The sequence below is a fragment of the Syngnathus acus genome, chromosome 22, assembly GCF_901709675.1.
Source record: "Syngnathus acus chromosome 22, fSynAcu1.2, whole genome shotgun sequence".
Classification (NCBI taxonomy): domain Eukaryota; kingdom Metazoa; phylum Chordata; class Actinopteri; order Syngnathiformes; family Syngnathidae; genus Syngnathus; species Syngnathus acus.
In genome coordinates this window covers 10,803,261-10,825,957 of record NC_051106.1, presented here as the reverse complement: position 1 = coordinate 10,825,957, position 22,697 = coordinate 10,803,261, and the positions used below count along the sequence as shown (strand labels likewise).

At 47.5% G+C, this 22,697-nt stretch overlaps 2 protein-coding genes across 9 annotated transcripts in view; both read left to right on the top strand.

The window, feature by feature from the left end:
• Positions 1-162: 162 nt before the first annotated feature.
• Positions 163-7,781, top strand: adck1 (aarF domain containing kinase 1). 3 transcript variants are annotated; one of them, XM_037240648.1, is made up of 11 exons: positions 163-273; positions 757-896; positions 1,210-1,293; positions 2,972-3,175; positions 3,927-4,085; positions 4,180-4,338; positions 4,460-4,576; positions 4,724-4,873; positions 5,466-5,663; positions 6,359-6,552; positions 6,707-7,781. In XM_037240648.1, exons 2-11 carry the CDS (start codon positions 765-767, stop codon positions 6,867-6,869), a joined length of 1,560 nt encoding a protein of 519 aa, XP_037096543.1. In that variant the 5' UTR covers positions 163-273; positions 757-764; the 3' UTR covers positions 6,870-7,781. The 3 variants fall into 3 exon arrangements, with proteins under 3 accessions (XP_037096543.1, XP_037096544.1, XP_037096545.1); XM_037240649.1 differs by having other exon boundaries at positions 6,652-7,781; XM_037240650.1 differs by lacking the exon at positions 5,466-5,663.
• Positions 7,782-12,564: 4,783 nt separating this feature from the next.
• nrxn3a (neurexin 3a) overlaps positions 12,565-22,697 on the top strand; it is a 47,213-nt gene continuing 37,080 nt past the window's right edge. For 2 of the 6 annotated variants that reach the window (XM_037242531.1, XM_037242535.1), the window contains exons 1-2: positions 12,565-12,934; positions 19,543-20,634. In XM_037242531.1, coding sequence (XP_037098426.1) covers positions 19,944-20,634 — 691 coding nt within the window. In that variant the 5' untranslated portion in view covers positions 12,565-12,934; positions 19,543-19,943. Of the gene's footprint in view, positions 12,935-13,355; positions 13,796-19,542; positions 20,635-22,697 lie in introns of those variants that run through there. The other 4 variants (XM_037242533.1, XM_037242532.1, XM_037242530.1 and 1 more) reach the window with 3 other exon arrangements.

The window sequence follows — 22,697 nt, the reverse complement described above, 5'->3', positions numbered from 1 at the left end:
TTTATTATTATTATTATTAGTAGTAGTAGTAGTAGTAGTCGTAGTTACGAGTCAGTAAAACACAATCCAATTCACACTGCAACCACATGGCGGCGCAACAGGATAAACAAAAGCTACTGGAAGAAGAAGACAAAGTAAAGAAGAACTACAATAACCACAAGTCTTTCCGCGCGCATGTCGGAAGCTGTCGAGGAGGTCCAAAAAAAGAAAAAAAAGAAGCGAGCCGGCAACCCGGCAAGTGGAAGATCGTCAACTCGTGGAGACTTTGTGAAGGTAGTCATTTGTTGTAATGACACTTTTGTTCGATTTAATACAGCTCTGGTGGAATGTGGGGATTTTCTAATCAATCAAACCAAATTCAACCAGTCGTTGCATAAGCCGTTCCTAGTGTTCTGAAGTGATGTCATAACTTGCGAAAGACGTGCTCTGAGTCGATGTCAACAATGGGACAAGGCCTCAAAAGGCATGGGGAGAAGACGCAAAGTGCTCAATGGAAGGTCGGAGCCCTCATTGAATTGCGGTGGACGTGCTGACCAGTGCAAGCGTGCCGCCCCAATGTTGGATGTCTTCTATTTCACATTGATGTCATTGCAAGACAAGGACATTCATCCAAAAGCAGTGTCCATACAAGAAGCAGTGTCCATCGAGAAGCAGTATCATCCAATGTATTGTCGTGACAATAGTCATCCATCTTCATGTGTCAGCCGTCAGGGTGACTGACGTCAAGTATCTTCTCTCTTCTTCTCATTCTCCCAGTGGCACCGATGGCTCTGCGGCTGCTCAAAGTCCCCACCATCGCCACAGTATTGCTCGCATCTTCGGGAATGTACTTCTACAATAGACCGCTGGATTTCAATGACTTGAGTTTGATCCGCTTTGGACGAGCTGCTGCCACTGTAAGAGATTGTATCCATTGATTCCATTTTTGCCTTGGACTCGTTAACCAACCTGCTCGGAAGAGAGAGGTTCTGAGCAAAAGTGACAAGAAAGAGGGAGCAAGCGGCGGGCGTCAGCGGGCTGGTTTGGGGTCCAACCGCTGGAAAATGGGCTTAACGTGATCCAATGAAATGCGCTTCTACGCTTTCATTTCAATAGCGAGAACATGCTGCCACTCGGGATGACGATCGATCGATTGATTGATTGATTGATTGATTGATTGATTGATTGATTCACTGATGAGAATGCGCTTTGCACTTTGTTTTTCTCCAGACTGCTGTCATCAGCTACGACTATCTGACTGCTTTCAAATATGTGCAGTATGGCACAGAGGAATATTGGGCCCTTAAGTCCAAGGTAAGATCAACTGCAACTATATTGCATATGACAAGGAATCAAGTGTGAACATGAAGGAAGTCAAGATGAAATGCGCTGCTGAATGATTGGATTTTTGGTGGAGAGAAGTCAACTCATTGACGAGCTGCCTTTACATGAATGTAATACGCACCTATCCACATGCTCTGTGAAGAGAGACGAGATAGACTTTTTCTTCCAAGCATATGTTGATTTCAGCAGCAGCAGCAGCAGCAGCAGCAGCAGCAGCAGTAGCAGCAGGGTGAGAGGGTGAGTCGACAAATAGACGTCTAATGAGCCCTTTGCTTCCTCAGCTGCACGACAAAACAGCAAGCATGAGCGCACAGCAGCACAGCGCGGGCAGTTAGGAGAAGCGGCCATTTTGAAAATGATTGAGATAAAAGGGCAAACAAAATGCTGATTCACCGTGCATCTGCATAGTATCATGCACATTTGTTTTCCGAAAGATTGATTCGCGGGTGTGCACATATGTGGCTTGCTATTGTACCGAATATAAGGGGTGGGAGTGGGAAAAGGTTTCAAAGCCTGTGAGGATGGCCATGAGTACGACTTCTCTCTTCACAGTATATTTGTCCTATTTCAAATCAAAGAATTTGTTGCATTGCAATGCACATGTCTGGATTAGGGTTCATTTTGGTAAGGATTAGTGTTTGGATCTAGCCTCACACTATTAACTTTGATTCATGAGATTACTGGACCTAACTTGACGTGAAATGAGCAAAAGCATAGTCATACACTACGTAAAATGGATTGTTTCTGATTGCACGCAGTCCTTGTGAACGTTGCAACCAGCAGATGGCAGCATTGACTGATCCCTGAGAGGCTCAGCGTTAAGGCCGACACCACTTCACGAAAATGTACATTGATGCTTGAAGAATGCCGACAATCATGTGCTGCACTTTAGCAGCCAAACGAGTGCTGTGAGGCAGAGCAATCCTCCAGGGCATAGATGGATAAAGCATGCAAGCACAAGAAGCTATTTCACCCACATACCTGTGCATAGTATTACATTAGAATGTCACAAATAAACCAGTCATCTTCATTATTTTTTTTTGAAATACATTTCATTTCAGGGAAGCCCACTTTTATCTAGAATCAATTTCACTGTAGCATTGCTGCTCAAGTGTATTGCTTTGGTGCCCGTAAACATGCACACACACCCTTTTTTGAGCTCGGCACCTCAACATGCGCCAGTGAGCCGAATAACGAGCTAATCACGGGCATCCTAATAATAAATGGGCCGTGTTCACGGTCTGCTAATTTCAGTCGTTAAATGACGCTGTTGCAAAAGAAATCATTGACTGCAGCTGTGCTCTCAATATAGGACCATCTGCCCAAGCAGCACTCAAGGTCGCCCGCCTGAACCACCTTTGACTATAGCAAAAGTGACCGCCTCTTGTGTGTCTCTTGTATTTGCTGCACGCATTGTTATGACACAAATGAGGCACCGAGTGAATTTCTATAGGTTGGTCGCTCTGTATCATGATGTACATACTTGGAGGTTCATCCGTCCATCCAGCCATCCATCCATCCAGCCATCCATCCAGCCATCCATCCAGCCAGCCAGCCAGCCAGCCAGCCAGCCAGCCAGCCAGCCAGCCAGCCAGCCATTCGCTAAGATCCAGCTTGAATACAAATCTATTGTATTTTGTTTTCCCAGGTACATCGCCGTTCAGCGGAGCGTCTTCGAGATCTGTGCTGCGCAAATCGTGGTACCTTTATCAAGGTTGGGCAGCACCTGGGCGCTCTGGATTATCTTCTTCCCGAAGAGTATACGTCCACCCTGAAGATCCTCCACAGTCGAGCTCCTCAGAGCAGCATGGAGGAGATCGAGCGGGTCATCAGAGAGGACCTTGGCAAAGAGGTTTCCCATTTCAGCATCCCTTTCCGTTTGATTGCACCTTGTGCTTTTCCAGGTACACGCTCGCAACGAGAGTCGTGTGGCAAAAAGCTAGGCCTGCTTTCCTCTAATTCGAGCGTTGGCCGACATTGTATTGCCGTTTGGTCCAAACATATGACCCCGTTGCAGAAGCAATAAGGCTTGCAACTCCCTTGGCCCCGTAGGGATGACATCACTCAAGTGCTTCCTGGAGGCAAGGCGAAGCAATTGTTCATTTGGACCACGCCGTCTGCTCCCACTTTTGTATCAAAATGATTGCAACAATCGAGATCTTTGTGGCGCATGTTTGGCTTTCACCCTTTTATTTCCATTTCATGGACGTGACGTCTTTCTTTTTATCCCCCATTTTGTCGACATGCCGGTCGGTGGACACACGTGGCGGCGTCGGTGCTTTTGCTCTCCATTTCCTAACATGCGATGAAAGCAAGAGAAAAAGCCCATCAAAAGAGAATGGATGCTTTGCCTTCAGGGTAGTTGCAAGAGGGAAACTTTGTCAAGGTGAAGGTTTCATTTCCTTTCACCTGGGGTTGTAACGGAAGCGGTTTAGAAAAAGAACCCAGTCGGGAGAAGGAAAGGACGACAAGAAGCTTTTTATGTCCGTATCCTTCAACAATGTATTGACGATTGTGAATGTTGAGGGCATGCTAATGAGTGTGGTTCCACCTAGCGAGCGGACTTTGACGCCCTCATTTGCTCTTCTCTTTTGCTCCGGCAGCTGTCAGAGTTGTTTGTTTCCTTCGATGAGAGGCCTCAGGGAGCCGCCTCTTTAGCCCAAGTCCATAAAGCAGTGCTGCACGATGGCAGGACGGTGGCTGTTAAGGTGCAACACCCCAAAGTCCAAAGACAAAGCTCCAAAGACATATTTGTGATGGAGGCGAGTTGCATCCAACGAGGATGTTGTGTAAAATGCCACGCTTGATGCGTGATTGAGCGATGGTTCTTGACTGGAGTTGGGCTCTGTTTCCAAGGTGTTGCTAAGAGGCGTCCATTGGCTTTTCCCTGACTTTGCCTTTATGTGGTTGGTGGAAGAGGCCAAGAAAAACATGCCACTGGAGCTGGACTTTCTGAACGAAGGACGCAATTCAGAAATGGTGGCAAACAAGCTGGCCCACTTAACCTTTCTCAAGGTAGCCGCCGCCGCCGCCGCCGCATTCACTTTAGGATGGGAGCGTCTATTTGACGTTTGTGAAGAGGTGCTGAGAGATAGCAAAGGTTTGTTTGATTTCACGACCATTTGACTCTTTTCAGGTTCCCATCATCCACTGGGACTTGTCCACTAAGAGGGTTCTGACCATGGAGTTTGCCGAGGGCGGGCAGGTCAACGATAGGGAGTACATGAAAGCGCACGGCATCAATGTCAATCAGGTAAGACTGGCACCCTAGGTAGGGAGAGAGGGACGGAGGGCGGGCTGCGAGCGAGTGGGGCCCACGCTCAAATTGGGGAAAAAGTCCATCCATTTCAGTCAGAAAAGCATTGACGTCGTCATCATCGTTGTTGTTGTTGTTGTTCAGATTTCCGAAAATCTGGGCAAGATGTACAGCGAAATGATCTTCATCCATGGCTTTGTTCACTGTGACCCCCACCCTGGCAACGTGTTGGTGCAAAAGTGTCCAAAAAGCAAGAAGACGGAGATCATCCTACTCGATCATGGCCTTTATCAGGTTGGAAATCTTCAAAGAAAGCTTCATGTGCTGACTGAGACCTTGAGGAAAGAGATTTAGCAGCATACCAACATTTCAAATGCACATCCAAATATGATTCACACGCACACGCACACACATTGATTAGGGCCCCAGCAGACTAAAAGCTTTTTGATAAACAACTCTTTTGATGTGAGTGCAGGCTGTTCAAATTGGACATAAGCTGTGTGTATCCAAAGACACACAGCACACAAATGCTTTTTAAATTGGCAGCAGCATTCATTAAGAAGAATCGGCTAAAAAGAGGCAGACAATCACAGGTTGCTCCTATAGCCGTCTCGTCCCGTCCCGTCCCGTCCCGTCCCGTCTCGTCTCGTCTCGTCTCGTCCCGTCCCGTCCCGTCCCGTCCCGTCCCGTCCCGTCCTTCTGCCAGCCAGCCAGAAAGTTGACCATCAGAGGATTTCTACCTTTACAAATACAAAAGATGAAATGTTGTCGAAACAAACAAATCATTGTCGGCATCATAAAAGCTTACGTGGTGACACTTTGCTGTGGGCTGCCTACTCAATGAAAACACGGGTCTGAGAATTCTCCTGGCGCCGCTCTTTGGCAGGTCCTCCAACCAAAGTTCCGGATCAACTACTGTCGGCTTTGGCAGGCTCTCATTCATCGGGACATGGCCGGGGTGGAGCGTTACAGTCGCAAACTGGGAGCCGGAGACCTCTACCCGCTCTTTGCTTGCGTACTCACCGCTCGTTCCTGGGGGGCCGTCAATTCGGGTATCGCCTGTGTGGCCGTCACGCTCTCAGAGGTACCATTGAAAAGATACTCTTGCCTTATTGATCTTGCATTTGAACAACGTCCATATGGATTCAACATTCCATAATTATCGGAAGACAAAAGAAGGAAATCAATAGTAAGACACGTCGGTGACACATCTGCTTTTGATTGATTTTTTTCCTCTTAGTTGGAAACGCGAGATTTTCAGTGGAAACGGTTCTTTCCAGAGATAGCTGTCCCTCAACAAAAGGGCTGAGAAGCGTTTAGTGATCAAAGCAAATGACTTCCTCCGACATTTTTCTCTCCCTGTGCATCGAATGTCTGGGATTTCTAAACAAGTCCAATTGCTGCCACCGATTGCATTGTGGCTGCAATGCGGCCTATTCTTGCAATGAAATTCCTTCTTGCAGCTTTCACATGCAAATGAGAGAGAGCAAGGTGACAGACAGACAGACAGACAGACAGCTGTGAGGCTTGCTTGCTGTATTCGAATTGCTACCAATTGTTTGCAGGACTGCTGCTATTGCAACAACTGTTTATCACACACGGCCTCCCTCAGCCAGGTGGCATTTGTTCAGTGCAGTCTCTGATTTCAGATAGTAATACGAGAGAGACATTATGACTAGGACGCGGGCCGCCGCGCAAATGACTTTTTTTCACCCCGCCTGCATTCGTTTTCCGATAGCATTTTTGAAAAGATTCCACGATTGACGATTTTGTTGTCAGGATGTGGAAATCCGGACCAACGCAGCTCTTTACCTACCCCAAATCAACGATCTGCTGAATCGGGTTCCTCGGCAGATGTTGCTCTTATTGAAGACCAATGACCTTCTGAGAGGAATCGAAAGCACTCTGCAGACCAGAGCGTCGTCGTCCTCCTTCATCAACATGTCACGCTGCTGTATACGTGCTTTGGCTAGGTACGAGCAAAAAACGCTATTTATTGGATTGGATTGATTTGATTTTGGCCCGTTTGTTGTTCCAATTTCAAATCCATCCCTCTACTCTGTCTCGTACAGACAAGCATTTGGAGATTTGACGTGTTTCTACGTTCTTTTCTGCTTTGACGGACAGACACAAAAGGAGCCAGAGTCGGTCCGGCAGAAGACGTTTGCAAATCACGCTGACCGAGTCCTTCCACCTCTGGAGACTTAGTATGTACGAGTTGTTTTTATGGTTGAAGGGCTCTGTGTTGGGACTCCTCGGCCTTTCTACTCTTCTGGCATTTCTACACTGACGCGTGCGTGCGTGCGAGCGAGCGAGCGAGCGAGCGTGAAGCTGACCGACCGACCAACCGACCGACCGACCGACCGCTGTCTCCTCACCAGTTCTGCCCATCCAATTCAGAGACTTGTATCTTCCTGCACTTATCAGAAGACGTTTTGTCATGTCTTGTCCTCTTGCTGAATTGCTGTATGATAATACTAGTACTAATACGAGACTTTATTCATCTAGCCAGCAACCAAAAGTGTGTCATATTTTTAGAGCATGTATCATTGTGCATAATGGGATCAAATGTTTCTACATCCATACTAGAATATTGTCATCCCACCCCCCCCGTCCTCAATGATACTCTCGTTGGAGTTTTTCGTCTCTGTACGCCGGTCGACTGCCGAAATGTTACGTAGTTAGCGGCTCATTTTCTATAGCTGGCGCCTATTTTCCATGAACCTTTTCACTTCAATGGTTTACATCTTTTCTTGGTAAGCGCTTACTGTAAATGCAGACGTATGTGGCTCAAAGCAGTCATTGGACCATTGTTGCCAAACGTACCTCACAATGCGAGACTTGTTATTTATCGATATGCTGTCAAGTCACACCTGTCATATCTACAAATCAGTCACTCCTTGCACATTGTTCCTTTGAAGTTTCGAATCAGAAGCCATTTCTAAAGTGTACCTGCTGTGTGCTGCTGTGCCATTTGACTCACTCTTTGTCAACTGCTCGAGGCTTTGATTGCATGCTGGACGGAGGACCTCAGTCGTTGAATGAGAATGTCACAACCAAACTGTGCGCTTTCGTTTATTTGGTAAACAAAGATGGTACTAGAAATACAACATACTGATTTGAAATAAGAGATGAACTATGTAACAGCTGTTCTGGTCAATATTTGACACCTTTATTATCCTAATAAATACTCACAAACCAAGTGTTAACATTTTATTGCATGCATGGCAGAAGAGAGGTTGAATAGAGCAGCAATTTTTACAATTCTTTAGTTTAATAGTAAATATTGCTACAATCAATAATAATAATCGGATCTATTTTTAAATTGTCCATCGAAACCTTTGAACAACCATACCTCGAAAAAACGATGATGTCTCTTAACTCATTTCTGTCCAGGCTCAGAATCAATCATGTCAGATTTCCATGCTATCATCCTTGAAGCAGCCAAGCAGCCAATCTCTCACACACACACACACACATGCACACACACACACACGCACACGCGCGCACACACACACACTGACTTGTTGGCCTGCTGCTGCTAGTCTTTCTCTGCTCAAATATCCAAAAGGCGCAAGGTATTTTCTTTTTTTTTTGAGCCCCACGGTGGACTTCCAATCAGTCAAACAGGATATTTTCTGAGCTCATCATGCAGGTGAGTTGAAATTAGAATGGATTTGTCACACACTTCTTTCTCCAAGCTGTTTTGGAGCTACTGTAATTCGAGCAGGATTGGAAAAAGCACACATTGGTCGTGGTGGTGGTGGTGGTGGTGGGAACGAAACGTACGCTTGACATATGACGCAAATAGTTAGCAGACCCCCTTGAAAGTTTGAATGCGGGCTCGGGCCTTCCCGTGCGGGCGCGCAGTTTGGCTCCCCTTGCATGCAGGTCACGGTGTTTACCTGAAGACATGCCTTCCTTCCTTCCTGCCTGCCTGCCTGCCTGCCTGCCTGCCTGCCTGCCTGCCTGCCTGCCTGCCTGCCTGCCTGCCTGCCTGCCTGCCTGCCTGCCTGCCTGCCTGCCTGCCTTCCTTCCTGCCTTCCTTCCTTCCTTCCTTCCTTCCTTCCTTCCTTCCTTCCTTCCTTCCTTCCTTCCTTCCTTCGACCTGAGTGAGGATTACAAGTTTAGTCAAGAAGAACTTGGATTTCTTTGTCTTATGAGTACGTAGAATATGATCCAAACCATATTTGGTCTCTTTCCCCATCTCATTCAATGTGAATTCTCATTTGTTGTCGTCGTCACGCACGGCGTGGCTGTCAAAACTGACTGTAATGGTAAACTGGCAGATTGTGCCCTGCAAAACAGGCCTGAACTGCTGCGCTGCCAAAGTGGCTGGACGTCTGTTCCAGTGTGTTCAAGGTAATAAATGAGGTAGCTGTCAATGCTATTCCCATCCCTGACCAGGGCGCCTTTCACGTCTAAGCTAATTACGGAGCGGAGTCCAAGTGTTTTTCCTTTCTCTGTCTGAGACTCCCAAGAGAACATTCACGGATTGTTCATATTTTGCGTGAGGCCGATGTTTTGCAGAGTGATCCTCAGCATGATAGATGAGATGGAGTTTGTTTTGGATTGAACATTAGTGGCACGACAAGAACGTATTGGGAAAAGCTGGTTGAATTGATTGAAAGCAAAAAGTCATGCAAATGTGCAGCCAGGTAGGCAGGCAGGCAGGCAGGCAGGCAGGCAGGCAGGCAGGCAGCCAGCCAGCCACGTAGGTCTCGGCCAGTCGTGCCCATCTGTTCCCTGGTGCTATCGTAGCGTTTTGATGTGAAAATTGTTTGGACATCATAGCGTGAGACTCGAGATGAAAGCGCACGTCACGCCATAAGTGTGAGAGTCATCAACACTGACGTAACCACGTACAAATCAAACGAGAGAGAGAAATTCACTTTGATTGCTTCACTGAGTTCACCCCGCTTTCACTCCTGCTTCCTCCTCCCAGTTCCAGGAAGGAAGGAAGGAAGATAAGAAAGAAAGAAAGAAAGAAAGCTCATCGGTGTTTATTTCACACTTGTAAGCATTTATTAGACACCAGCTGGTGACACTGTTGTGCTCCGAGACACTGTTAGTTCACATAGTTAATCAACTGTGGGGGGGGCGTTTGCACGCGAGCATGCACTCGAGCATGCGTGTCTGCATGCAAGTGTGCCATGTCTGTGGTGTGGGACACATATGGCACTCTTTCAGTGTTGTGGTGTTGCCATAACAAGAATGAAAAGGCCGTATCTCACTGAGAGGGGAAGGTTTAACAAAAGCTTTTTTTGTCAGGGTTGCTTAAATGTTGCAAACAGTGTTATTTTCTATTCTATGTATTCTTTATTTTGTTCAAAATTCCTTTGCGGCAAGACAAATTGAGGTAAAATGTTGGCCTTTGCGGCCTCGAACGAACCCCAAAACGGCAAAAAACATCGGCAACCCGAGCCCGGGACTCGGACGCAAAGCAGTTTGTCTTTTTTGAGAACGTTTCTATTGAGGAAACATTCATACCTGCTAACTGACTGAAATTGAATGTACGGTACGGTTGAAAAAAACATTTGTATAGAGGAAACATTAACACCTGCTAAGTAAGTGACCAAGCCAAATGCAAATTGCAGTGTTATTTGGAAGTGTTGGAGGAGCCATAAAGGACATGAAAGCTGAGAGCAAGAGCCACAACACGCTCATTAGATAAGAGCCACTGGAAGTCGCCAATGGATGACAAAGCAAAAAGGAAGGAACAAATCTTGCATGATGCCAAACATGAAACGATTGAAAAGAAAACATCAGATGAGACAATATACTGGAAGATCATTCAACTGGCGCTCATTTTTGATCATGCTTAGTGTTGTTGGTTTTAAATCTGCTTTGATCACTGCTAAAGAAGCTACGGAAGAGGATTAGGGCCAGTGAATAAAAAAAAAACGAGGGGTGACAGGATTCTGACTTTTTTTCTCAGAATTCTGACTTTAAAGCCTCTTCCGTAAGAAGCTGATATGTTTGACCTTTTCTGAGTCAAAGCTGTTTGTTCACTTTTAACATGTTAAGACATGTTAAGAGGAGCCACTTGCTCGTGCACTTGCAGCAGAGGGCCAAAGGGAGCAGCGCAAATACTCTTCTAGTCCTTAGGAGCGAGCGAGCGCAGGGTTAAAAAATAAGTAGCAGAAAAAAGAATAGCACAGGTGTAGGTGATTGGGGTGGGAGTGGAAGGTCATGCGCTTTTTACCACTTGCTCACTGAGAGACTCTCGTACAACTGTATAAAACATGAATATAGATCCACATTTGGAGTAGAAAGCAACACTCGTCCGTTTAGGACAATTGCCTGGCTGAGTGCATCCCCCACGCCCATGAAGGCACCACTGGGAGCAAGGTTAGTCGCTGAGCTCTCACCAGTAGCCCATGGTGGATCAAGGATTGTTTTGACCGAGATGCACTCCTATATATTCGAGGTACTCATTGTAGAATCATCTGCATTTTCAATTGAATACTGTCATGAAGTGAATGGAGCTGGGCGACCAAACGCAGCTTGGACCAGGGTTTGTTGAAGAACTCAAAAGATAGACTAGAGGCTCGACTGGGGACAAGACCAGACCAGACCAGACCGAGACTAGAAACAAGAAGACGAGAACAATCCGACAGGGAGTGACACGCAGGCAGACTGTCAAGGAGCGGATGGAGCAGGGCGACCAAATGCAGCTTGGACCAGCTTGGTTTGTTCAGCAAAACAAACTAATAGACTGGGCAAACTGACATGACTGAACGAAATAACAAAAGGACTAACCGACAGGGACGAGAAACAAAGGACATGAAGACATTAAGACAACAGGAACCAAAAGACATCAAGCCAACAACAACACAATGAGCCGAAGGGACGCGAGAGGCAGACAGGACTTATATAGGCGACAGGTAACAAGAGGCAGGTGAGGATAATCCAACTAATCATGGGCACACGGGAGGGGCGGGCGGGCGGGCACACGGGAGGGAGGGAGGGGCGGGCACACGGGAGGGAGGGGCGGGCACACGGGAGGGGAGGGAGGGGCGAGCACACAGACAGAAACCAAGACAACAGAGACACATCGTAACACGGCTGGGGACGAGACGTGACACAGACAGGACTTAAATACATGACAGGTAACGAGTGGCAGGTGACTACATAGATTGTGAGCAGACACAGGAGGGGAGGGGCGAGCATACAAACACACGAACCGAAACGATGCGTTTAAAAGAAGGAAAAAAAACGGTGACAGATCTTGACAAATACAGTGGCCAGCACACTGCACGGTAAACGAAGTCAAATGGCCCCCCAATTTGACGTTCAAATGACATTTTGAGGATTTGCCACAAGCAAACGGTTTGCCAATACTTCATTGGATTGCAATTGAAAGTCGGAAAAACACTTTCAATGTCGCAAAGGCAATTTAATACAGGTGTGCACAAAAAATGCGTCCCTCCGCCCGCCCACTGTAATAAAAATGGCGGATATCTGCTCACCACATTGAGTTGTGAAATTAAAAAAAAAGATTTTTCTCCCCCCCAAAAAACCTCACCCTATTTCATATTGTGAGATTGTTTTGCAGAGGCGATGAATTGAAGTGCATCAAATTGGTGAATTATGCCAACATTTTGTACTATTTCCCCACGTAATAATAAGCTCGAAAATATTAGAAAGATTCTCGGGATGGTGTTGCGCGAGTCGTCGACACATCTACAATATCGTGCTTATTCGCGCTCATGTTTCGCTTGTTGAATGCATTGAATTCTTATTTGAGGAAGCAAATGGCGCATTGGGATAGATTTTTTTTCTTTTCTTCTTTTTTCAAGGCGCACCAAGCATGAAAGCTTGCATGTGGAATGAAAGCTTGCATGTGGAATGAGCACAGCCTGAATCCGGCCAGCCGGCTAAGGCGCGCACACACACACGTCGAGAGGAGCGCATACTACGGCGCTTGTGTGCGTCGGCCTCTGAACATCCATCCGTGCGCCTTTAAAATGACGCGCGCCGCTATTGGGTGAAAGGGCGGGCCCGGGCGGTGCGCGTGGGCGTGTGCGTGTGTACGCGCGGGCGCTTCTCCCTGCATCCGCTCCGAGTGGTACCGAAGAGACAAGCCCTTGTGTGGACACCGTGTACCGTGGTCGACGCATGCACCTGCGAGAAGGACGTTGGAGTCAGTCCCTAATCGTCTGCATGGTGGTCGCCAGCCACCCTGCCAATCTGCACGAGCGCCAGCCAGCCAGCCAGCCAGCCAGCCAGCCAGCCAGCGAACTGCTCTTTCTTATCTGCAAGCAGGATTTCCAAATATTTCCAAGTCCAGCTCCCCGGGGGACCTCAGTGGATTTTACCATTCTGATGCTCTTGTTGGTCTGATTGTTGGAGGTCAGAAACGTCACCTTTTCACCTGTCTTATCTCATTTAAAGCTCGCGAATGGAGCACCGTTTGGACGAAATGTGTTGGTTATTATTATTATTATTTTTTTTTTTTTTTAGTATTTTTTTAAGAGGAAATAAAATGCCTTGCTCTCAGGTATCGCACCACTCACTGTACACGCTCCAATCCGATTGAGCTGCAAACATGCACCCCATTCGTTCACTGGCGCTTTATGGGGATCGAAAATAGGAAAATGTTGGCCTCTGTATGTTGCCACGGAGAGAGGAAGAGATGCAATGTGGCAAGAGCTCGGGGATAGATAGGATTACACGCGCCTTCTCTTCTCTTCTAGGCGAGGCCTTCTAATTGTAGATCATCATTTCTCAACGCATTTTGCTCACCAAATGTCTCACAGCTTGAGACGTGGGCTTTGAATTTGTTACTTTTTACTTAATTATTTCTCTTCATCCGTGTGTTTGCCTTTTTTTTTCTTCTTTTTTTTAGATGAATTATAAATGACTCCAACGCCGGTGTCCGATGTCCTCGCATTGTTCTCGTCGCCCGCCAGCCGGGTTCTCCTAGGGATGTAAAAACAAATCGAACACGCCATGCAGGCACAACCCTTTGCGCATATCAAGCACGCCTTCCTCTGCGTGCGCGCACAAACGCACGGCATGTACCGTCTCATTTGAAATCTATCCATCATCCAAAGGTGCCTCGGAGACGATATACTTTCTTGGCCACCATGCAAAATCCGTCTCGTTCCTCCATTTTGCGCCGTTTTCCCGCAGCACCAAATCTCATGCTTGCGCACTTTTCAGAATGAGTGCAACAAATTGGAATCGTTCCGGCCATCCGTGTTACACAAGGTAGGGTTGTTTTTCATTGTTTCAAAAAAATTGCATGTCGACTGCGTATAAGTAAAAATGAAATCAATTCAGTAGATGCTTCATTTCTTTTTTGATGCAAGGCAGCCCGTAATCAACACCGCAATCGTGCACGTGAGGAATACGTATGCCTGCGAGTGCATGCGTGTGTTTATGCGGGCGGGCGGGCGGGCGCGCGGGTTTGTGTGCATGGTGGCAAATAATTGAAATGACTAGACAACTGTTTCCCCCTCCCTAAAATGACGTCTTCTGAAAGACGCTTTACTGGAACGTTGTCGTCTCTGCTCCAAACGTGATCGGCGCTTCGTGCTGCATTTTGCGCCAATCGTTTATCATTTTCTCGCCCCCCCACCCCACCCCATCCACTCTCGCTCCTCGGTCTTCTCTGTGGCTGCGCTTCAAATAAATAACCAACGAAAATTCCAACGGGAATAATTGTGATTTCTTTTTTTCTTTTTCTGGTGGACGTCACGTTTAAGTGGCAAGGAGGCCGCATGTGGTCGACCTGCGGAGAGAGAAATAACGCACAAGGCCTCTCTATCTATCTGCTCCATGGGAGGGGGTTGATAGTCGTCCAACTGACGCTAAGGTCTAAACTAGTGCGAAGACGCAATGTCAAGAGGACGCCCATGCAGTGAGCTTTATTTTTATGCGTGGCTTTTTGCTATGTGTCTGATTCTGAGGAGTTAATCGGATTAGATGATTCCCGTACGAGTATTTATGCGGAGGGAATTCCTAATCGGGTTTTTTTTTTTTCTGGGGAATGGGCGTGGTCCGCAATGTGATGTCTTTCCCTGACTGCCTGCCTGCCAAAGGTGTGGTGTGTGTGTGTGTGTGTGTGTGTGTGTGTGTGTGTGTGTGTGTGTGTGTGTGTGTGTGTGTGTGTGTGTGTGTGTGTGTGTGCGTGTGTGTGTGTGTGTGTATGTGATCATCCTTGAACTTGGACCACCATTGGGGCAGCGGTGGCCTGCACTCTTAGTTTACATCTGTTTTTCGTTGGCTCCGGCCTTAGTGAAGAAGGTGTTTGCTGCATTGCCTGCCTGCCTGCCTGCCTGCCTGCCTGCCTGCCTGCCTGCCTGCCTCCCGAGTGTGTGACTTGAAATATGTTGCTAATATATTGTGGGCGTGTGATCAGTGTTTAGAAGTTGCCAGGCGTGAAATTGAAATATAGCACCGTGCATTGGTAACAATTTACAGCTTTGATGCGGGAAAGGAATATTTGTTGCAAAAACTAACGAAAGTCGTCCGTTGCTTTGTTTTTCTTTTTTTTGGAGCGGCTGCATTTTGGTCATGAGGCCGTGCTGTTTCTCATTTGCTCGGCGGCTGGCTGATTAACTGCGGCGCGCGCTGACAAATCAAGCGCAAAAAAAAAAAAAGCCAAGGGCTCTCAAGGTAAAACCAATCCCCATAGGGCGTGGAAAGTCAAATATTATGCAGGATTTAGACGACTGCTCTAGTCGTACTTTGAACATGCGTGTCTGTGTCACTCGTGTGAAGAATATTTCGTTTGCCACAAACGTGAAGGGCTAGAAAAGATCGTGTGCTTCTTCTACAGAATAGAATAGAATAGAATAGAATAGTAAGGAAGCCATTTCAATAAGACGCAGAGGTGTTACGTAAAGGGCTCTTTTGGTGAGGGAGGAGAATATGCCATGTCTTTTGCGGCGGCGGCGGCGCGCGCACGTGCACGTCATGTGTTTTAATCTGTGCAGTGATTGCTCGGTGTCACGTTTGGGACCATTTGTAGTGTGCGCGTGTGGGTGGGAGGGTGGGATGATGCTGGTGCTCTCGAACCGGGTGATGTAATGCCGCAGCAGAAGCACACAACCCAAAGAAGGCGTGCCTGCCTGCCTGCCTGCGTGGCTGCCTGCGTGGCTGTCTGCGTGGCTGCCTGCCTGCTCGACAGCGGGGAAATAACGTTTGGTCACACGCGTGTGTGTGTACTCGCAGACATGGCCTGCACAGATCATTCCCATTGCGATTCCCATTTGAATTGATTTATCTTTCATGTTGTATTTTCTTCGTAAACGAAAGGTTCGTGAGAAAACGAGGCCATCATTTGAGAAGCCTTTTTTTTTTTTTTTAACGTGTCTTTCTTTTGATTTAACAATCTTATCTAATTATACTTGCGTTCGTTCTGTCATGAAAATGAATTGGGTTTTTTCAACACCTCCAAAATGGATGAATCGTTTTCTTCTTAAAAGAAGCAACATTTTGGGGCCGAATATTTCAAACGTTTAAATTCTATTGTTTCATTGGATGATATATTTTTTGATGTCATTGGCCGGCCGATGACGTCCCCCCCCCCCCCCCCCATGTCGAAGTTGTATGTCTATTACATGGCTTCTCACGTGTAGCCTGCCGAAGCTTTTCTTTTTTGTAACAGTTAGGCCTACTTAAAGAGTGCATTCAGGAGGCCCTGCAAGAGTGCAACGTAGTATTGTAGCCATGCCATTATTTGTGTCATCAATTTAATTTATTTCAACTCCATACACCCAAAATTGCTCCAAAAATTGAAAGCTGCTGTGTTTTTATGCTCCTCTATATATGTTGCAGAGGAAGATTATTTGGCGACAGCGTTTTATCCATATCTATATAACTACACGCCGTATTTATTGGAGACTTTTATTTCTCCCCCGAGTAAATGAATTAGAAAACGTAAGAAGTTATTTTTCATGATAGGGATAGCAGACTGCACAGGGCCGCCGTCTCATCCATCTGTTCACATAACACAACTATTAAAAAGCCTCAAATGTGAATGCAATTTGTTCCTTTTTTGCACAAGAAGGAGATCCATCTAAAATGGCCGGCCGGATAAAAGCAGCTGTGTTTGAGCCAGAGCAAGGTGATGAAGAGAGGAGAGGAGAGGAGAGGAGAGGAGAGGAGAGGAGAGGAGAGGAGAGGAGAGGAGAGGAGAGGAGAGGAAGGGATGGATGGCTGATGTCTGGGCGATTCACGAGCTACGTGCGTGCGTGAGTGGGAGTGGATGAGGTGGAACATCCTCCCTCGCTCTGTTTCCTCCTACCATTTAGTGTCAGTGCTGGACAAATCATTTGACTGCAGCAAATGCACAAAATATCAAACAACTCCTAACCCCCGTGCCGAATTATGCGGATAAATTCCAGAAGATACTCTGCAGAGTGCTGCTGCAAATCCTACTGGTGCATGCATGGGTTGGACATTTTGTTGCCGCATTTGAGCGGTGCTTGCTGCGGCTTTTTGTTCATGTGATCGAGTCACCTGCTGCAAAATGACTGTCAAGTGGCATCCGTTTAAAGACAAGGGGCCGGCGGGTTGTTTTATTTGTTGTGCGCACGCACAGGCGCACGCACGCACGCACGCACGTAATGCGCGTATACAAACACTGGCGCGCACGCATACCCGCACGCGCACACAACATCCACGGTGCTTGTGGCTGTTAATAGGATCCAGAGTGCTGCTGCCTTTTGTCAGCGTGTGTACGTCGACTCGTCCCTGTGGTGTTGGTCAAAAGAGCCTTTCACCGAGAACAATGATCCATGCCGTTTAGCCTTTTAACCCCCGACGGTCCCCATCCTGCAACAAAAGGCAAGCACAGACAGATGTAACAGCCCCCCCCCCGCCCCGGCACACGTACGCACGCACGCACGCACGCGCGTAAAACACCTGCAACATTGAAGAAAACTACAAATGATTTTGAAACAAGCTGCCATTTATTCTGTATGATTTTGCTCCAACTGGCGATGCACAAGTGCATCCATCCATCCATCCATCCATCCATCCATCCATCCATCCATCCATCCATCCATCCATCCATCCATCCATCCATCCATCCATCCATCCATCCATCCATCCATCCATCGTTTGGCGTGAGTGAGAAGTGCCTCAAGTGACGTCTCTGTGTCCGACAGTGTTTTTTGAGTGCACTGCTAAATTGCCGGAGCACTTAGTGCAGACGCGCGCGCGTGCATTAGGTAGGGCAGCCAGTCGTGCGTCGTCAAGCCATCTCCACGAGCCAGGTCTTTATAGACCTCAGCGCCGCAATCCACAGCTCTGAGCAGGTGACACCGTGTGATAGCAGAAAATATAAGGGGGGGGGGAAATGCCCATACTGATTGATTTCTTTTTTGAGGCAAATTGAAAATAGTTTCTCGTTTACAATACTGCCTGGCCATGGGCACAGTCAGAGCCATCATTGGAACATGTGAAGATGCGACACCCATCTGCCCGCCAGCCTGCCTGCTGCATCATAAAAAAAGAAAAGAAAAGAGCTTCTTTTGTGACAGTGTGAAAGCTTTTAAGCAGAATGGATGTGTGAGTAACGAATCAAAGTGGCAAACAAGGAGCAGCATGCTCGGGTAGCCACCATACCTAATTGTTTTATGATATATACGTATATTTATTCATCAACTTTTCTCCAGACAAACATTTCATTGTTTATATGTAAAGAAATGAGGAGGCAGGCAGGCAGGCAGGCAGGCAGGCAGGCCGCTCAGGCCAGTGATGATGCAAAATGTGGTGAACTTGGATCAAAAACTGTAAAGCAATTGGATCCAAAATTGTAAAACAAATATTTTGTTGCCAAGAAAGTGTCAAACAGTTGTAATGTAATTTGAAAAAGATGTTTTTCTTCCCAAATCGGTTCTAGCTTGAGCTCTTCATATCGGAGGCGGAATGTGACGCGATATGGTGAAAGACGGCAATCGTTATGGCAGCGAGCCTTCTCGATGCAAAATGATCAATAACTCCAAAACCAGAGGTGATTCAAAGAAACAGATGTCATCTTCACATTCAGCGAGCGGCCACCCACAATTACTCATTGAACTATGGCGAGCTCGCAGGATGGAGGCATTATCAGCAGATTGGGGCCAGCTGACAGCAGGCGAAAAAAGGGAACAAAAGTCTAGCTGACTTTTGACTTCTTCTTCTGCTCCTGCATGCGTGCGCGCGCGTTCATTTGTGTTTCACTCGACTTTGACTTGTTCTTGTGCTGCTGTGTATTCATTTTGTGGTTGTCCCATTGCTATTTGCACCTGCTCCTGCTCTTATTTACAGAGTAGGTGTGTGTGTGTGTGTGTGTGTGTGTGTGTGTGTGTGTGTGTGTGTGTGTGTGTGTGTGTGTGTGTGTGTGTGAGTGAGTGTCTTTTTGCGCATTGGCTCGGATTGAGCAGAAAGCCGTCTCGTCAGACCCGTCATCAGATAAAAGGCATTCTGCCGGGCCGGCTGATAGTCACGCTTTGCCATGAGAATAATGGGATTAATTTACCCGCCAGATGACCGATAACTCCAAACAACCTCTGTGAGGGAGGGGGAGAAAAAATGCAGCACTATCAAAGTCATTTGAATGAAGGTGCCTGACTTGCAGCCATATACGTGCGTGCGACATGTTGGCTGCATGGCCGTGACTCATCTGCAATGTACGTATTATATGTGTCGATAGATAGGCTTAGGTCATCGTTTGTTTACTCGTTGTGTGACGTCAACAAAGTGCCATGCCGTAAGCAGCGCTCATCATCTGTCAACGATGGATGGCAGTTGCTTCCACTAACAAATCCCATTTTCTACTAATGTAGCCATAAGCCTTTCACACGCTAACGTCAGCCATCGAAGGGAATGTAATGACTTGAAATGAGATTTACATATGATGAGTGAGGTTTGGAAGCAAGAAAACACTGCGATGTGAAGGATGTTGTCCGTTGACCCTGCGTGACGTGACCTCTGCTTTCTCTCTCTCTCTCTCTTTTTGACAGTGATGGAGCAAAGAGAGAGCAGCAGATCCCACGTCTGCTTCATTGGCCAGTGTGAAACATGAAAGAGAAGATTCTGCTCAAGAGGACTCGTTTCCAGCCATGAATCAAGAGAGCATGCACGCCCGCACAAGTGTAAAAAGCACAAGAATCCAAACGTTAGCTTTGTGTCTCAGGAGGAACGCCAGCCAGCTACTGGACAATTTCCCAATGTGATTGGCCTCCAGACTGTTAGCCGCAACGACTGTTATCCCTCTCTCGTCCCTTTAGATACACCTTTTGCTATTCATTCTATTCTCTATATCCCTCCGGCCGGCGGGCGGGCGGTCGGTCGGTCGGTCGGTCGGTCGACCAATTAACTCCGAACTCCAACCTCTGTGGGATTATTGCATTTTTTTGCAAGTATGGATCTCCTGAGTTTTTGTATCCAGCTGCAGGTGCTCCTCTGCACATGCACGGGACTGCAATTTTTAGGCCTACCGGGCCAGTGGGCTCGTTACCTCCGCTGGGACGCCAGCGTCCGCGGCGATCTCAGCTTCCAGTTCAAGACGCAATTCTCCGAGGCGCTGCTGCTGTACTTTGACGACGGAGGCTACTGCGACTTTCTGCAGCTGGCCGTGGCCGAGGGTCGGCTTCAGCTCCGTTTCGGCATCGACTGCGCCGAAACCACGGTCGTGTCCGACGCCAGGGTGGACGACGACAATTGGCACTTTGCCGCTCTCAGCAGGTATAACCTGCGCACGGTTCTAGCGCTGGACGGACGGGCCAAAGCGGACCAAGTGCGCCCTCAGCGCCAGTTCATGAAAATCGTGAGTGACCTGTTCTTGGGCGGAGTGCCTCAGGATATCCGCAGCGGCGCGCTCACGCTGCCGACCGTGCGCAACATGCAGCCTTTCCGGGGCGCCATCGCAGACCTGAAATATGGCAAGTCCCAACCCCTGTTCCTGGGAAGCCTTAAAGTGCCCTTGGAGTCGGAGGGCCGCTGCACCGTCAACCCGTGCGAGAACGGCGGCACGTGCACCGTGACGGCGGCGGACGGACAGCCGCTCTGCGATTGCTCCAAAACGCAATACGAGGGCCGCTTCTGCACACGAGGTAAGCGGCCTGACTCACCTTTTGTCAATTGAGGGAAGAAAAAGAACAAAAAAAGAAGCATTTCAAGTAGCCAAGCCATTGGGATAGCAGGTGAGCGCAATGACGAAATGGGTAAGCGAGGGAGGGGAGAGGGCAATCCATCCATCCATCCATCCATCCATCCATGCACCCATCCATGCATGCATGCATCCATCCATCCATCCATCCATCCATCCATCCATCCATCCATGCACCCATCCATCCATCCATCCATCCATCCATCCATCCATCCATCCATGCATCCATCCATCCATCCATCCATCCATCCATCCATCCATCCATCCATCCATCCATCCATCCATCCATCCATCCATCCATCCATCCATCCATCCATCCATCCATCCATGCATGCATCCATCCATCCATCCATCCATCCATCCATCCATCCATCCATCCATCCATCCATCCATCCATACACAGCACCCCACTGACCTTCTTCCACGCAAAACTGTGTTCATTTTGGGGGGGGGGGGGGTGCTAAGGGAAAATGGAATCAACCAAACATCTGCAAATTCAGAGAAGAGGAGAAATTGGGCATCTTGCCAAATCTCTGAATGCTTTTTGTCCTAGCGCCCCTGCACAATTGAGCGCTCGCTCCTGCCTTAGGCCATTCTTTTGAATAATAACACATAGGCCAGACAGCTCAAGTCAAACGATCAACCAAACACTCTGGGTGTATATTTGTAATGGCACATCATCGAAACGTTAGCTTCAAGACCTCCAAGTGGAAAATGTCATCCCTTCTTTCTTCTATTGAAAGGATTGGTTCAGCGATTGCAGGCTTGTGGCTTTGACTTTGTCAGCTTGCCAGGCTCCCACTGTGATTGTCCCTCGTGTATGTTCGTGCGTGTGCGTGTGTGCGTGCGTGCGTGCGTGCGCGAGAGCGCGAGAGCGAGCTGTTAAATCTGAAAGCTAATCTAAACGCTGCTTGGCGGTACAAGACATTCTAATGACATTGGTTCTGCAGTGAGTGATAAGGATGCCTCTTGAGAGAATGGAGCTCCCCAAGCCCCTTTTCATTACCCAATCACAAGATGTCAGGTGTTTTATATCACGTTCCTTTGTGCTGGCAATTTCAGTGGGGGCTAAGCCCCCAACAAGCAATGCCATGCCATGCCGTGCCATGCCATGCCATGCCATGCCATGCCATGCCATGCCATGTGTTTTTTGCTGCAGTCCAAACACAAAGCACTTTGCTTGCTTATCCTGACTTGACCTGACCTGACCTGACCTGACTTGCTACCACATTGTGGACACAGCAGCGTTTCCAAAAAAGTGTTGTTGTTGTTTTTTTGTTTTTTTTTAAATTTACAATCAATACACCTTTCTACACATCAGCAGATCTTTCAATGAGCATTTTCCAGGTGAACGTATTCTCGCACTCCTACCTTGTCCCTCTGGAATATGTGGGCATAGTCTTGATTTGGAGGCCCCTCGCTACGTTCCGTCGTATCGTAGATACTAGAAAGCGTCGACCCAGACTCGTTAAATGAGACGAGATTGAGCGATGAAGTCGAGTCGTTTCGAAAGCAAGCGAGTCATTTACAAATGCGTCTCGGTTGGATTACACAGCGAGGAAGTGCTGCTGCGCAAGCAGTTGCGCTGTGTCATTTCGCCGCTACTAGAGCCATATCCCATTACGGCCAGTTTGAACAAGATGAGCTACTCTTTAATCAATGATTCATTCATGAGGCCAGAAAGAACAGGAAATTAGCACAAGTGCTGTGTTGGATAAGAACAAATGATGAGAAAGCCAGTGATAAAACTCCATATGAGGTGACTCAGATTAATAGAAAAGATTTCAGTGAGGGCACAGTATATTGGATTCCTGTGAAAACACCAATGTTTCGCTGTTTTGCCTTGGTGTCGTCCGCCCTACTGAAAGATGAACCGTGCTCAATGCATGCAGATGTACGCGCATGCCTTGCGGACGACTTTTGAGCAAGTCCTTTCGTGTTGGCGTAGCGTTACACTGGTTCTCATTTTCAAACGAATGAATGGTTCCTGCATATCTGATTGACTTA

Bases quoted from the DNA above. Each gene is read 5' to 3' on its own strand.
- adck1 (XM_037240648.1), top strand. From the start codon at position 765: ATGGCTCTGCGGCTGCTCAAAGTCCCCACCATCGCCACAGTATTGCTC. The intron at 4,086-4,179 runs GCGAGTTGCATC...TCTGTTTCCAAG, and splicing joins AAGACATATTTGTGATGGAG to GTGTTGCTAAGAGGCGTCCA. The intron at 5,664-6,358 runs GTACCATTGAAA...TTTTGTTGTCAG, and splicing joins TGGCCGTCACGCTCTCAGAG to GATGTGGAAATCCGGACCAA.